This window comes from Hippocampus comes, unplaced genomic scaffold (assembly GCF_001891065.2).
Source record: "Hippocampus comes isolate QL1 unplaced genomic scaffold, H_comes_QL1_v1.1 scaffold22, whole genome shotgun sequence".
In the NCBI taxonomy this organism is placed as follows: domain Eukaryota; kingdom Metazoa; phylum Chordata; class Actinopteri; order Syngnathiformes; family Syngnathidae; genus Hippocampus; species Hippocampus comes.
The window spans coordinates 2133231-2150790 of NW_017806175.1; the positions used below are offsets into that span (position 1 = coordinate 2133231).

A 17560-nucleotide genomic window follows, 5' to 3' on the forward strand; every position below is an offset into this window, starting at 1 on the left:
GACGACCCCTTATCGCTAGCCTTCATCCCCACTTATTGACATGTTGACATGTTTACTCATTGGAGAGGCTTGCGTCTGCAAGCGTGACCAAACAGCGGTGGCATAAAAGGGTTGTGGCTGCTCACTGGTTTGGAAATTTCGTTTTCAGGTCCTAAAGGAGAAAAAGAGTGTTAGGGTTGCATTGAAACGGAACAAAAAATTGTGACAAGTTATTGCAGAGCACAAGAAAGAGGGTCACATGCCAGCTGTGCTGTGGTCTGGTAAAAAGAAGTCAGATAAAATGTGAATTTAGGAATCAAGCTATAGTCTTGCATGAAAAAATGTCTTATAAGGAAAAATGAATAATATCCATCTGAATCAAAAAATTCTACCCCAGGTTTTCCGTGATTCTTCTGCAAGCCTGCGGAAAACGGCGGCACAGTCGCATTTGTGTATATCAGTAAACACAATGCGTCAGGTCAAGGTAAAAATCACACCCACTTGCGTTCAATAGAAGTTGTCTCCTATTGAAAAATCTGCGTTATTCACGCGATGCATCGGCAGCTGCAGGCTGCCGGGCAGAGACGAGGCCATTGTTCATCTGAGCAGCGCACTGAAATATTTCTCTGGTGAGGCAAAACGACCTGAGTTTGATGGATGTAGTGGGGGAAGATATGTTGTTATTATTATTTCAACCCTTTCAGGGACAGCGGTGACTGCAGTGGACAGTTTATCATGTTATCGGGTTACAGCAGCAGTCCCCAACCTTTTTTGCCCCACGCACCGGTTTCATGTCAAGACAATAATTTCAGGGACCGGCCTTGAAGGTGTGACAGATAAACACAACAAAATAATATCACCTGCATGAAAACTTTTCGAAACATAATAATAAACATGAATCATGACACGAGGGACGTCCTTATCTGGCCGCAACACTCTCTGGTCGCGATGGTAACGTTTAAACCTGCCTTCAAAATAAGATACAAAGTGCATGAAAAATAAGACTCACCATCGCCGCATATTATGCAGAGTGGGCATAATATATCTAAATATTTTAAGTAGGACTCCGGATATTGTCAATTAAATGTAGCCTTCTATTTCTTGGAAGTCGTTGGCTCCTCCTCTGCCTCCTGGCTGGGCCTTTTCCCCTCCCCAAAGAAACTTTCCAAAGACGTTTGTTTTTTACACGTATTGCTAGCTCCCGGGTTTCATTTCAGCGGTAACCTATCGCGTGACCGAGAAGCGTGCCTTGACCTGAATCAATAGTGACACACTACAGACGGATGTAATGGATATTCCGGTAAATTTTCAAAATAAAACATCTTTCAGATTCCGAAATGAATAAAACGAAAGTAATGTAAGTTATTTTTTTCTTTCTGTGCGGCCCGGTACCAAATGACCTACGGACCGATACCAGTCCACGGCCCGGGGGTTGGGGACCACTAGGTTACACGGTGCATGAATTTGATATATATTTCTAATTGTATGATTTAATTTTTCAATTTCCATTGCATGGCCCGAATAATCCTTCGCAGTTGACAGTGGTCATATTCCTGATAACACGTGCAACGCTTCTCCAAACCAAACAAGTAATATAGATTTCATCCAATTTAGCACGATGCTTTGCAGTGGAAGGCAATTTTCACAACAAAATGTTTGTATTGGGCCCCTTATTGCTTTAGTAATGATTCAGCGGGAGTGTGTCTAATCGTACATTTTCCACTCGGTGGTGAAAATAAATGCGGAGCGACGGAATCGATCAAGCAGATATTACGATCATCCACAGGTTAATGTCTCTATCTCTGCTCGACATCTCAGAATATTGTTCTTTCTTTGCTCGATCCACCCTTCGTCTTTCTGTTTTTGCCCGCTCCTTCCTCCCCAGGATGAGCTGTATAGCAAATTGAAGAATGTTTTTTTTTTTTCCCTTCTTTTCTAATCAGGGTGAAAATGTCTCGGCCACAAGCATGTTGATTCAGCGGGAGTGTGTCTAATCGTACGTTTTCCACTAGGTGGTGAAAATAAATGCGGAGCGACGGAACCGATCAAGCAGATATTACGATCATCCACAGGTGAATGTCTCTATCTCTGCTCGACATCTCAGAATATTGTTCTTTCTTTGCTCGATCCGCCCTTTGTCTTTCTGTCTTTGCCCGCTCCTTCCTCCCCAGGATGAGCTGTACAGCAAATTGAAGAATGTTTTTTTTTCCTTTCTTTTCTAATCAGGGTGAAAATGTCTCGGCCACAAGCATGTCCAATCAGGACCTTAACGCATCATTTTGATTAAGGAAATTCTCTGAGGACCCTCACGACACAGATGATCTTCCCCGGGGGTTGGGCGGGCCATTAGAGGAATTTTGTCCATCAAAGTCAAATGGCCAAATCCGCTCGTCTTTAATCTCCAAATGGGATTAAAGTTGCAAGGTTGAGACAGTGTAAATTTGACGCTTCCTCAAAAACAACATGCCTTTTCCAATTAGGCCGAGTCAAAGAGGGATTTGGAAAGACACTTAGATGGATGACGCCTGACAGAAGTGTGAAACTTTGTCACTATTTATGTTTTGCCCACAGGAGTACGGAGGTGTAGTGCAGTTTTTTTCCCCAAATTCTGAGCCAGGTCTTATATTTGCAATACCGCACACCAGCAGACAAAAACATCTCAAACCGGTGGTTCTCAAACTTTTTACACTAAGTCCCACCTGAAAAAAATGTTTAGCACTCTAAGTACCACCATTGAAATATAGTAGCATTAAAAAACATTTTAAAAAAAAGAAGAAACAAGCTTATCAATGGCATGAATGACTGACAATATTTTTCTCGGCAGACAGAGACTTTATTGCTAGACATTAAATCCAAAATTTGCCGTTCATTAAAATAGGAGCACAGTCACACACAAACGATTCATTGGGCAACATAAACACAATAAACAAACATTAACATTTAACAAAAATCAGCTTCTCTCATTAAGGCCTCACTGATTTGGTATGATTTTCTCAACATCCATCCATTTTCCGATTCAGCAGACAAAAACATCTCAAAAAGTACAAACCGGTGGTTCTCAAACTTTTTACACGAAGTCCCACCTGAAAAAAATGTTTAGCACTCTAAGTACCACCATTGAAATATAGTAGCATTAAAAAACATTTTAAAAAAAAGAAGAAACAAGCTTATCAATGGCATGAATGACTGACAATATTTTTCTCGGCAGACAGAGACTTTATTGCTAGACATTAAATCCGAAATTTGCCGTTCATTAAAATAGGAGCACAGTCACACACAAACGATTCATTGGGCAACATAAACACAATAAACAAACATTAACATTTAACAAAAATCAGCTTCTCTCATTAAGGCCTCACTGATTTGGTATGATTTTCTCAACATCCATCCATTTTCCGATCGCTTTATCCTCTCAAGAGTTCGCGGGGGGTGCTGGAGCCTATCGCAGCTGTCTTCGGGCAGTAGGCGGGGGACACCCTGAGCTGGGATCGAACCCACGACCTCTGCACTGTGAGGTCAACGTGCTAACCGCTGGCCCGCCAGGCCACTCGAGTTTTTGACACATTTAGTTTTAAAACCAGCTGAAGCACAAAGGACTGGTTGAGCCTGACCCACTTTTAGCAAGGCACAAAGTACCAATAACCAGATGGTAACAGCACTTTTTCATTGTTTAGCCTTTAGAGCGTCGCTGGTGTTGAAGATAATATTTTCAACCAATGGCATGGTACTGTTATAATCGGCGGCCCCAAACAGTACATCCAGAGGTTGACCCACAATCTTCGAACAGATTTTAATGAGGTGTCTTATGATCGCGCTTGATTGAGGAACCATAAGTCGGGATGCAGTGATGCGGGGTATCGTGAATTTAGCAATTTCACCCAAAAAAATAAATAAAAAGAACACACACAAAGGTCCTGGGGAAAAGAAAAAAAAAAAAAAAATAATACACCCACAACCGCAACTGCAAGACAGCTATCCTGCATGTTTTCCATCTGTCCCTGTTGCAACACACCTGATTCAATTGTTCAGGCCTCGACAGAGCTTGCTGATGGTCTGATCATTTGAATCAGGTGTGTTGGAGAAGGGACAGATGGAAAACATGCAGGATAGCGGCCCTCCAGGACTGGGATTGCCCACCCCTGGGTTAGAATGAGCTGCCTTGTGTCTGGCTGGAGCTAAATCAAACAAGTTTATACCGCCTCTCCATCATAATCAGGTAGGCTCTAACTTACCTATGACCCAAATCAGGATAAGCGCTCGAGAAAATGGCTGGAGGGATGTTTGCTTGTCTGCTGGTCAAATCACACATCAGAAGAATTAGTTCCTGCACAAGTCGCAGCGGGATTTTCGATTGTCCAGGATTTGGGATGCATGATGTCTAATTATGAGCTTTCGAGCTATTTGGTAATATGACAGGATCAGGCTCATTAGTCATCCTCCGGAATTAACTGCTCCTCATTTGTCTGCCGCCTGGACGCCTCTTATCGGCTTTGCTCAACTCTGTAGGCTTTCCAAATATCAAACTGACCATGTGACATGAGACCGGAAATTAGAAGTGACACACTGGAAATTAATTTTGGTGGCTTCTTGTAAATAGGGTCCATTTTAGGAGAGATTTGTGCATATTCCAAAGTGCTCGTTGCTTTAATTAGTGAGCCACATTGAGTTCAGGAAAACTGAAACTAATATTACACCATTGTCCGCATAATGACAATCTTTTTTTTTTCCCTCATATCATAAAGCGGATCGGAAAATGAATGGATGGATGACTTCATTCTCACAAAGTTCAAACATTTACATTTCTTTATTATTCATATTTAATGATATTTATTCGTTTCCCTCATAATTGTATAATTCATTTTAAAGTGATTAGTGTGATATTGCATTTTATCATATTATGGTGCAGTATATTATCGGTATAGCTTTTTTTTTAATATATCATATTGTGTTATATTACTGTTTTCTCCAATTATGATTAAGTCACTTCCCTGATATGTCTAAGGACATTGCGAATTCATTCTTGTAGAATGAAAGCTTTCCCTCATCATGTTGTGGCTTTATTTTTAAGAAACACATCAGTAAAAGTCATTTTGTAGAAAAATATATCCTTGATTCTTGGAAGAATTTTTATTCTTAGCAAAGAACACATTTTATGTAATCACCATTGTTGTTTTGTGATGCGATGTATACTTATTGTTTGTGGAGTGTGGCTGGGAATGAGGAAAACTTGTTTTCCAACATTTCATTGAAAAAAAGAAAAAGTCTTGCGTCTTTCTTTTTCGCTCAGAACCAAATATGGACAACATAACTTTGATTCATGGAAACATTCCTCCGTCTGGTTTGAATGTGATGAAGACATTTGCATTGCTTAGCATTTTTAAGAGTCGTGTCGTGGAGGTGGAAATGATCAGGAAAAAAAAAATCCACTTTACGCTTTTTAAAAACTTCACTTTTTAGTCTTGAAAATGTCGCGGCCTTCAAAATGACATTGTGCTCCCCATTTTTATGTTTTTTTTAGTTCAAAATGTTTTTGTGTGTAACGAGCCTAAAAGAAGCCTTCTTCAGATGTTGGCCGCTGCCAAAGCTTTTCAGTCTTTCAGCTTGTTCCTTGTTCTTAGCCAGAACAAATTTCAAAGGAGAAAACGACGAATGCCAGTGCTGATTGTTGCTGCGTTTATCGCTGTTTCACTGTGCAGCTGAGAATGATTACAAAAAAAACCTTTCCACTTTAACAAATATCCTAAAAAGTTCCATTTGTTGCCAAGTCTTTAAAATGTCCCCCGTCATACAAACAAGCCGCAACAACTCGCGCCCCCCCCCCCCCCCCACAATTGCATATAATGAACGCGCATGCTTTCGAAACAACATTATGACAGACAAACAAATGACTATTTTATGGCGCATGCATCCAACGATGAACCCACAATTACTGATAGTCAAACACAGACAAGTGAAGCTCCCCGAACGGCAGTTATGACAATAATTGCTCTGCACGGTTTTCACTTAGCGTCTTCGGCCATTTTCGGATGGGAAAAAGAGCTACGTGTTTTGTGTCATTGTTCTAAAGCTCACATAAGCACGGATGGAGAAATAAACGCATTTTTATTAAGACCTCTGACAGTCTAACAATGGCTGCAAGTCACTTTAATTATTTCTGCCTCAGATCACGGTGTCACAACCGTAGGCCGGGTGACAAAATGTTATGGCAACAGATGCCACACGGGGGTGGGAAGCCTTTTTAAATCTGCTTTGGAGGCAGCCAGCCGCCTTCTTTAAAACGTTTAAGAATGAAGACGGCATTTTTATTTGGGGACACGAGGAGGTAATTTAATAGAGTTGACACTCGGATCTCGTCTCGTATTCATTCTGCGAACAGCTACAATATTCAAAGCAGTGAACGAGTGAAAAGCATATTTCTAGGTTAAAAGCACAGAGCATCATGTTGATTCGATTTTACTGGTTTAAGCAGGAAGAGTGAGCAAGTGCATTCAAAAGGATGCCGTTTTAATCCCCAAAAGATCACATCCTTGCAACATGTGCAAACCACTTCAACCCGTGTGTAAATTAACCGTCCTTTTATTGGGGTCATTCAATCTGATGGGATCCAAAACAAGAGCCGCATAGAAAATTCTGTCGCTTCAGAGATAATGATGTTCACATTTTTTTTGTTGATGCACTAAACAATATTTAATAGAGTGGTTGCATTGAGCTGCACTGCACCATTCTAATGGCTGTTTTGAATAGGTTGGCTACTTAGCGCAGAAGTGGGACGAGCCGTGTTTAAGTTGCGTTAGTTTTGATTGCATGTGTGTTTTGTGTCATGTTCTGTCTGCCGTGTTTTCCCTTTTTCATGCGAGGTCATGCTTGTTAGATTTTCGTTTCCACCTGTTCCTGTCAGCCTTTGTGGCAACCACTCAGCTCCATTGCTTGGTAGGTTGTTGCTTTTTTTAATCCTCCTTTTGTGTCACAAGCCAAAGTTTGAGGTACAAACAAGATAGATAGATATGGCGCCGTTTGAGTGAAGACAAAAAAATAAAGCGATAATAGTGCGGTAATACCCTCGCACGTGGGCAAGAAGAGCCACTGTCGCGATGCAGATTCAGTCAAGCACAAGACTACAAAATGAGAACGCTTATGAGAAGAACTCAGGGCCAGATGCTTACACTGAACTAACCTGGCCAACAACTGTAGCTGTTCATTAAGCCACGCCCCTTAAAGGTGTAACTGAAGATACAAATTAATTGTATTCAAGCATCAAAAACGTTTTATCCAGTAATGCTTAATCCATATCCACTGAAAGGGAAATGCAAAGGAAAGGATTTGTGAGGCTTTGTTTTCGTTTCTTATCTTTCGTTTCTTATCTTGTGTGAGGGGTATTAAGTAAAAAGCAGTCAGCAGAGTGCAGTGACCGAACAAGATAATGAAATGACACGAAAGTATGCAGCAGCCTGAACACTGAGGGCTCTTTAGGTGAATGTTAAAAGGACTGAATGGTTTCTATGTACCCCGTGATTGGCAGGTGACCACTCAAAAGTGTGCCCCACCTCCCGTCCAAAAGTCCGCTGGAAATGGCTCCAGTTCAACCATGACTATGATGAGGACAAGCGCTATATAGAAAATTAATGGTTGATACTAAACTGAGTGTGAGCAATTTTGTGAAAGGCCACGTCTTTGTGGTCAAATATTGCAAAGATCAAAACTCAACTCAACTGTTAGTACCTCTAATAATCTCTGGTCCGCAGACCTGAGGCACCGGGCAGGTGTGTAGGGGCAGAGGAGCTCAGAGAGGTAAGGTGGAGCGAGGCCATTTAAAGATTTGAAAACAAATAATAGGATCTTAAAAAGAACTCTAAAATGTCGAGGGAGCCACTGAAGAGATGCCAGAGTAGGTGTTATGTGCTCCCTCTTACGAATACCAGTCAAGAGGCAAGCAGCAGCATTCTGGACCAACTGGAGACGCTTAATGGAGGATTGGCTGACTTCAAAGTAAAGCGCATGACAGTAATCCAGCCGAGATGTGACGAAGGCATGAATTACTGTTTCAAAGTGCTCATGAGAAAGGAGAGGTTTTACTTTCCAAAAGAAAGAAATCTTTCCAATTGAATGAACCCCTGCAATCTACAACTCCTGCCGATGCAAAATTAGGCACGTATGATAAGGTTGAGGCTCTACATGCAAAGCCTTCAATGAATAATGACCAATAAAGAACTTAAAGTCTTTATAATAAATACGAGTCCTTCCTAGTGATATGTTGTAACTTGCTGCTCCGCTCCTCTCTAAAGATTTAATGTAACTCATATCAATACAGATTCATCTAAATTAGTTTTTCATTTCATTTGGAGATCTATTGACATCCTCTGACTCCTCCGTCAATAAGTCACAAATTGTCCACAGTGAGGTTGTTGTTGTCATTATTGTAAATTACGAGATAGCGTTCAGACGCAAAGTGAGAGATTTCCCACAGGCCAACGAGAGATAAGAAAAGGCAGGCCTGATCTCAGGGCATACAATTCAGATGCAGTGCGATAAAATTGAATTATTAGAGCGGCAGGGGATGCGGGACATTTAGTCAGTCAACGCACACTGTCCGATTTCATTAAAATCAGAATTAAACTTGATTGACTGTGACATGATTTTGCGTACTTTTTGCGTTGCCTCGATGCAAGATGTGAGAGAACAATCAGGACCAGAGTTTGAATGCCGTTGTCCGTGGCAACCGGAGGCATCTGTTTAGGCATGAGCCATTCAGGTAATTACCTCCAACCGTTGTAAAAGGGTCAGAGTCTTTCCCCCCCCCCCACCGCTCCTTTAGAATAAACTGAATGAAGCATTATTCACAAAGAGGACAAGTCATATAACACTCCAATTCAAAAACAGCTGGGTATTAAGCCAAATAGATGTGAGCTGAAGTTGTTCATGGCCTTTGAGGTTTTTTATGCAGTGGAATATACGGCCAGTAAAAAAAAAAAAAAAATGACATGAAGCTCATCGCAATAAATGGTGTTAATGATCAGGTCCGCAGATTCTACGAGGAAGCCTTCGCTGACGTTGGTCGCAATCAAGTGAGGCGACAGGAGCTTGAGGACTGCAGCAACAAAAATTAGCAATGACTGTGCAAGTAATGTGACTTGTCTCTCCTTTTGAAAGGTTTGGACTTGAGTTCATCTAAGTTAATTCTAACGGTTAGTTCAACTCATACTGCAATGTTGTTGCAGCACAACACTAAGCAGCCACGGACGAGGATAGGCAAACAGAGAGAAGGCAGGGACAAGTCAGAACAAGAAATCCAACCTAAAAGTCCGATCCCGTCATGAACGAGAAAAACATCCATTTCTATCCATCCATCCATTTTCCGATCCAGTTTGTCCTCACAAGGGTCGCTCGCGGGGGGTGCTGGAGCCGATACCAGCCGTCTTCGGGCAATAGGCAGGGGACACCCTGAACCGGTTGCCAGCCAATCGCAGGGCACACAGAGACGAACAACCATCCGCGCTTACACTCGCACCTCGGGACAATTTTGAGTGTTCAATCAGCCTGCCATGCATGTTTTTTTTGGAGTGTGGGAGGAAACTGGAATACCCGGAGAAAAACCACGCAGGCCCGGGGAGAACATGCAAACTCCATACAGGGAGACCGGAGCCGGAATCAAACCCACGACCTCTGCACTGTGAGGTCGGCGTGCTAACCACTCGATCACCGGGCCGCACGAGAAAAACAATGATTGTTCAAAAATAAAAATAGAAACTCCTAAAGTAAAATCTGTAAATGCGCGGAGCATATCTTCACAGAAGAAACACTTCTTCTGAGTCATCAACGTCACAACTGGCTCACGCTAAAGCTAATACACCTTGTTCAGCAACAAGGTGTATTTGGACAGTGTATTTTTAATCACAGGCCAATGGAAAAAGTTCTGTTCACTTCTGATGCTAGCAGAAATGAGGTTGACCTATTCTTGCGCGATAAGCTGATGTTTTGAATCTCAAAATAATATGTGAATTCAGGCCATATTTTTGATCAAAATTTTCATCCAATGTGTTTCTGTGAAGTCAAATGAGGATAACATCATGTCTTGTAAGACAAAAAGCGTTGTTATTAATGCAAGCAGGTGAAAAACTGTAGAATACAGTATGCGGCGCCCTTCAGTCTGGCATAATTGCTTTACATTCCGTTGAAAAGCAATTTGAATGCACTCACTGAAATGTCAGCTGCTTTTACTGCTTCCGTGACTCATAACGTGAACAACATCGACAAATGTTGCGGTTTAACGGGTCGCAAAGAGAACAAGTAATAAGTCACAATGCATTCAACCGCAGCGAACTTCAAATGAAGAACTTCTATCCAGCTCAAAAGTAAGGCAGAAGTAGTTCAATCGAAGAAATTCACAAACAGTATTTCCTAAAACTACTGTCCGTACTCTCAAACGGTAGTAAACAGCAGCGCATTCGGAAGTGACTTGCCACATGAGCTCCCTTTCAAAGACACACCCTCACAACAAAGACATGAGTGCTGTGTCAGTCCGATTGTTATTCCTCTATCCCCCCCTGCGACCCCCTCCCAAATGGGCATGCCTGGGCACTTTGACGCAGCAGTGGGAATCAGAGCATGACTTCTCTCTGCCTCCCAGATGGTGAAGAGACCAGCAGCGCCAACGCTGGTGTGCTGTTGCGCGCTCACTGGCAAAGAGATAAGCAAAGGCGCACACAGCGGCGAGAAGTAGAGAAGAGGAGGAGGCGGAGGAGGCGAATAGCAGGAGGCAGCTTTTATTTCAAACTGCCACAGATAAACGAAGACCATGCAATGCTGTGCCGCCTTCCCGACTGCTTCGCCTCCTGTTTCATGATCCGCGGCTGTTCAACTTTGCCCCGGCGGGAGGTATGTGATCAGTTGGATCCGATATGAATGAGACCGGAGTTCAAACTCCGGCTCCGGAGCCATGTGAGCAGCAAATGATGCTGGAGGACTGTGGGAACTGTAGCACCAGTTCTAGCAGGAACTTGTCTTTACACTGCTGGCTGCAACTGCTCACCAGGGAGTCGAGCACGGAATTCCAAGGAGACGGCTCCAGCCTTGTGGTACGTGTGATGATCGCTTGCGTCTACTCGGTCGTCTGCGCGCTGGGGTTGGTGGGGAACGTGCTGGCGCTGTATCTGCTGCACTCGCGTTACAGGCAGAAGCAATCGTCCATCAACTGCTTCGTGATGGGGTTGGCGATCACCGATCTGCAGTTCGTCCTGACTCTGCCCTTCTGGGCAGTGGACACGGCACTGGATTTCCGTTGGCCGTTCGGCCGAGTCATGTGCAAAATCGTCAGCTCCGTGACCACCATGAACATGTACGCCAGCGTTTTCTTCCTCACGGCCATGAGCGTGGCACGGTACTATTCCATTTCGTCGGCACTTAAGATGCACAGCAGGAGAGCGGCGGCCACCCGGGCCAAGTGGACCAGCTTAGGCATCTGGGCCGTGTCTCTGCTGGTCACGTTGCCTCACGCGATCTACTCCACCACCGCCCAGGTGTCGGATGAAGAACTTTGCCTGGTGCGCTTTCCGGACACAGCCCACTGGGACCCGCAGCTTCTTTTGGGCTTGTACCATCTGCAAAAAGTCCTGCTGGGCTTCCTCATCCCTCTTATCATCATCAGCGTCTGCTACCTTCTTCTCCTGCGTTTTGTCCTCAGCCGTCGCATTTCAGGAGCCGCCGGCCCGGAGTTGGAACAAGGCCGTCAAAACCGTCGCTCCAAAGTCACCAAATCGATCGTCATCGTGGTTCTGTCCTTCTTTCTGTGCTGGCTTCCCAATCAGGCACTGACGTTGTGGGGGGTGCTCATCAAGTTTGACCTAGTGCCCTTCAGCAAGGCTTTCTACAACGTGCAAGCGTACGCATTCCCGCTGACCGTGTGCCTGGCGCACACCAACAGCTGCCTCAATCCGGTACTCTACTGCCTGATCCGCCGCGAGTTCCGAGCGGGTCTCAAGGAGATTGTCCTGCACACCACGCCGTCCTTCAGGGGTCTGAGTCATCTGCTGCGGCGCAAAAGCAAAGTGGCAGAGGCGCCACCCGTCATGGTGCTGGTCCAAATGGATGTGTGAGCAGCGGACAGATGGATGGATGAATAGATGGCTTGGAGACAGTTTTCCAAGTGGAGGAAGCAACTGCCTTTGTTTATTTTGCAAAGGATGGCCTCACCCAAATCCCGTCAAGACAGCAAATGCCAACACCTTTATTTAGATTCCACTTTGGTGCAAATAATCCTCACTCACGCCCTACGCAGCGGGACGTGGCCCACTTTCCGCTTCCCCTCCAAGACTTTGTGCTGTTATATAATCACTTCGACTTTTTCTCACCCTGTCTATATGTCCCTCTGTGATCGACACTGCTGGTGATGCATCATGAGTGATATTTTGAGACTCGCAGAACTCTGGGATGAGCCCGAAGGTTACGACGTGTAATCCTCACTTGACATCTGACACAATGTGGGCGGGGAGCGATAAGATATCAAGCTTTTAACAGATAAATCACTCCGGCTGAGGACTGGGGATGCGAAGGAGGAGCCAGTCATGACTGATACATTGCGATCGGGATAGACGAGCAACAGAAGGTTGGCCGGGTTTCTGCATTTGCAGTGTTTGTTTATTACTTGGTGTGCGTCATATGTTGTGAAATCGAACATCACTTAAAGGCCGTCAAAAGACGGTGTGCTGTGAAACTTACTAGAAAAAGACAGTGAAGTACCAATGTGATGGTTTGAATCTGATCAAAATTGTTACGTCAGTGTGCCTCATTCACCCATTACGTAGAGTTGATTCAATTTATGGTCAGAACAAAGAACTTTTAAAAAAAAAAGTTTGAACAAGTTATAACTGTTATGAAACATTGATATACCGTAAAATAAAAGCAGGCTTTTTGTTGTTGTTCCATTCCTACAATGACATCAAAGCAACCTGAATTTGTACATAAGTCAGAACTAGGCATAACCTCACTAATGAAGCTATTCTAAACAGTAGTAAAGTTAGTATTTGTAGGAAAACCACTTCTTGGATATGAATATGAAATTAATCAAGAAACATAGGACCAAGAAACATAGGTACCGTGCAAACTGAACTTGCTTGTTGTATGCTGAGTATAACCTTGCAAAAGGCTGTCATGAACCTCAAGTGCACGGTAATTGTTTACTTAGCACGGATGTATATTAATGACAATTTTGCTATTTGTGGGCTTGGTCTTTGGTTTTTTTGTTGTTGTTTTTTTTTTTTTTATAGGTCTGTATTGCTAATGAGAATCTGGTTTCAATTGTCTTACCTGAATAAATAAAAGTTCAATCAATAAATCCAAGTGAAATTTACAAGGTGTTCATGCTGGAAAGAGAGGTGCAATTTGGAGTTGCCACCATCATAAAATATAAAGTTGGAGTTCAAAGCATCATCAAGCTTGACATCACCAAATGTGGTAGGCTTCGGGTCTTCTTAGAATCTGAAACAGTTAACTCCAGGGGCTTGATTTTCATTGAAATAAATGATCTTTTTCATGAAAGGGGCAAATAAAATCATTGTGGACTCAGCTGTATAGATTGTCCGTCCTTGAGAAGGCATCAGACTCCACTGTGCCTTGTTCGGTAAAACATGACCAAAAAAAAAAAAAAAAAAAGAAGCGAAAAGGGCACAGAGCAATAAAAATGTGCCGGTGCAAGACAATTAAAAATTTCCAGTTCTTTGTTTTTCTGTGCAGCAAAATCCAGCGTGGGCCTTGTGATTCTGCTCACGTATTCTCCTCCTTTTGTTGCATCACCCCTAAAAACAATACTTGCTCGTGCACAGTGCAAGCACTCGTTAATCACCAAAGAGACTTTGGCTTCCTCCCACATTCCAAAAACATACGCTAGGTTAATTGAACACACCGAATTGCCAATGAGTGTGAAACTGGATGCTCGTTTGTCAAAATGTGCACTTCAATTAACTGGTGACCAATCCCGGGTGTACCCCACCTCACGCCCAAAGTCAGCTGGAATAGGCACCAGCTCTTCCAACCTTAATGAGAACAAGTGTTATTACAATTGGATGGATGGATGAATCCGATGACGTTTATTTTGGACTGGCAGGAAGATGTCAATAAAGTGTGAAATGTCACTGACCTGAGCAAATTAAAAACTTGTGATCTGCATGGAGAAGCGGTGTTTTTTTACTGCATGTTTGGGTGTGCTGAAAAGCAGTCTGAAATTCTTTCATCGGAAGGGCCTGAGAATGGGGTGTGAACCTATTTTTCTGGGTGATTATTATTCATCGGCCACAAATTGTCGGATTTCGTTCAGTCAAAAACTCATAAAGTAGCAGCTCCGTGCAATTTGGGCAAAATGATGCTGTGATTTCCTTCAAACGCACAACCTCTTACCAATAGTAAGTGAAGGTAGAGGAAATTTCCAATAGGTTTATAAAAGCTTTCTATTTTTCAAAATTGACGGGAAATTGAAGTTCATTTTTTGAAAACAGAATAATCAACCATTTGATTTGTCATGAGCATATCTCAAAATATTTTTCAAACAATTCATTTTTCAATTTTTCTACTTTTTCAATATTATTTAATCTATTCTTGAACGCTTTAAAAAAATGACATCTATGTTAAATAAGGTTTGAATTAAAAAATAATAATTTGGGCAACAAATACTCACTTCTCTTGGCACCGTATTCCATTTGTATGCAGCATAACAGCTAAATGCCCCTTCACCGTGTTTGCTTTGAACGCTGAGCTTCACTCATTGACCTCAGTCTGCAATGCCCTACTGGGTTGACGTTCAAATAGCATTTCCTGAATATATTCAGGACCAAAAACATTCAGTGATTCATAGAAATCAATTTCTGATTCCCTATTAGTTCATTTTCATGCATATTCCTCCGCACACGCAGCTGCACAAACAACCAAAATGAATTTGTTTTTTCTCATTTGTTGTCACATGAACTGTAGTCACACCTGAGCGCCCATTGAAGAGTGCGTCACAATTCACGTTCGGCATGACGCCGACCCATAGCAGAGGACCCGCTACTTTGCCTCGAGCAAAACAACATGAAAGCTTCAAAGAATTAACATGAAGTAGTAGTGAAGAGTGGCTCAGGACCGATGCTTCTTTGAATTATTTACTCCGCTTGGGCAATGGAAAAAAAAAAAACAAACAAAAATAAAAACTTATGTCATTACAAGTGACCTATATTTAACGTGTTCTCGACAGCCACGTGCATAAAAATCATTTTGACAAGTTACATTTCTCCTCAGCTTCTTCATGTCCTTGTGACATTGATCTTTTATCAAAGCAGCCAGCGAGTGTTGCATGGTAATGAACCAACATTTGACCTAAAGGCTCAATACACGGTAAATGTTTTAAGCTGCAACCATTGTGATGGCTCGACTGGCTAGCGATGATGACTGTGGTTGCCATGACGATGCCTACATTACCTAATATTAGTGAACTAAAATGACGCTGGACCAGCCCTGACTCCTTTCATGTTGTGTTGCCTCTAGCATCAGCTTGAACATTACTTTGACCAACATTGATGATTTTCAGGCGGTGTCTTTCAATCTTTTTCGATCTAAGGCACATTTCTTTCACTGAAAAAAATCCCGCGGCACACCACTAGCTGAAAATGTGAAAAAAGTTTATTTTGACAATTAGTGTTATATTGTTATTATAAGCGTTTTTTTTTTTTAAACATTGAAGAATAATGTTGTATTACAACAACTTGAATAAGAATCAAATAAACATCAATCAAATATTTTATCATATTTCATATTTATTCTCACTCAGTAAATAAACAGTTTGGATGAACACAGATCTGATATCCTGGCAGCAATCGATGAAAGACACACGAAGCTCTTCCTCCACAGCTCTCAGTCTTTCCCTGTTTTTAGTTTTTAGAGCAGTCGGGCAATTTCTTTAGCCGCTTCGGGTCCGAACATCTCATTTAAAATGGCTTTGCGGGCGGCAAGTATTAATTGCTCTGCCACTGGGACTTTTTTGATTTAGCCACAAGTTCAGCGACATGGTAACTTGCTTTCAGGGCTTTCTCGTTTAGCTTTGCGGTTTTTCTCATGCACGTTGCTTGTTTCTCCGTGTGTTCACGCAGGCGAACAAAACAATCTACATTTTTGTTTCGAACTGAAGGGTGTTTTGTTTGGAGATGGAGTTCAAAACAAAAATAAAAACTTATGTCATTACAAGTGACCTATATTTAACGTGTTCTCGACAGCCACGTGCATAAAAATCATTTTGACAAGTTACATTTCTCCTCAGCTTCTTCATGTCCTTGTGACATTGATCTTTTATCAAAGCAGCCAGCGAGTGTTGCATGGTAATGAACCAACATTTGACCTAAAGGCTCAATACACGGTAAATGTTTTAAGCTGCAACCATTGTGATGGCTCGACTGGCTAGCGATGATGACTGTGGTTGCCATGACGATGCCTACATTACCTAATATTAGTGAACTAAAATGACGCTGGACCAGCCCTGACTCCTTTCATGTTGTGTTGCCTCTAGCATCAGCTTGAACATTACTTTGACCAACATTGATGATTTTCAGGCGGTGTCTTTCAATCTTTTTCGATCTAAGGCACATTTCTTTCACTGAAAAAAATCCCGCGGCACACCACTAGCTGAAAATGTGAAAAAAGTTTATTTTGACAATTAGTGTTATATTGTTATTATAAGCGTTTTTTTTTTTTAAACATTGAAGAATAATGTTGTATTACAACAACTTGAATAAGAATCAAATAAACATCAATCAAATATTTTATCATATTTCATATTTATTCTCACTCAGTAAATAAACAGTTTGGATGAACACAGATCTGATATCCTGGCAGCAATCGATGAAAGACACACGAAGCTCTTCCTCCACAGCTCTCAGTCTTTCCCTGTTTTTAGTTTTTAGAGCAGTCGGGCAATTTCTTTAGCCGCTTCGGGTCCGAACATCTCATTTAAAATGGCTTTGCGGGCGGCAAGTATTAATTGCTCTGCCACTGGGACTTTTTTGATTTAGCCACAAGTTCAGCGACATGGTAACTTGCTTTCAGGGCTTTCTCGTTTAGCTTTGCGGTTTTTCTCATGCACGTTGCTTGTTTCTCCGTGTGTTCACGCAGGCGAACAAAACAATCTACATTTTTGTTTCGAACTGAAGGGTGTTTTGTTTGGAGATGGAGTTCAAGCTTACTTGGGAACATAGCGCTGTTGGAGCGCTTTTCATTCCAAGCACAACGGAGTCGGTGCCGTTGCATCTCTGGTAAAAGTAAATCCAAATGAAAGATAGCTTTCGTTGTATTGCCTCGCGCCAGAAACTTCGCTCGTCCCGAAGCACAAGGCAATATTGCCTTGTGCTTTTCGACCATAATCCGTACCAGAAAGCTGTTCGAAAACCGATTTGTTCGAGAACCGAAACCACACTCTTTTAAAAAAAAAAATCTTTATTGAACACGTCTGTTCACCATGGAACGCTAATCGAGGAAGCGTCACTTCCTCGTGTTAGGAAGGCGAGAGGAGTCAAGTGATGCATTCAAGTGTGCTAAGTTTGTTCAGAACCGAAATTCGGTCGTCAACCGA

At 42.4% G+C, this 17560-nt stretch overlaps 1 protein-coding gene across 1 annotated transcript; it reads left to right on the forward strand.

Annotated features, from left to right (window-relative positions):
- Positions 1-10581: 10581 nt before the first annotated feature.
- LOC109531913 (relaxin-3 receptor 1-like) lies at positions 10582-12365 on the forward strand. Its single transcript, XM_019896451.1, has one exon. It carries the CDS (start codon positions 10875-10877, stop codon positions 12066-12068), a length of 1194 nt encoding a protein of 397 aa, XP_019752010.1. The 5' UTR covers positions 10582-10874; the 3' UTR covers positions 12069-12365.
- The last annotated feature ends 5195 nt before the right edge of the window (positions 12366-17560 follow it).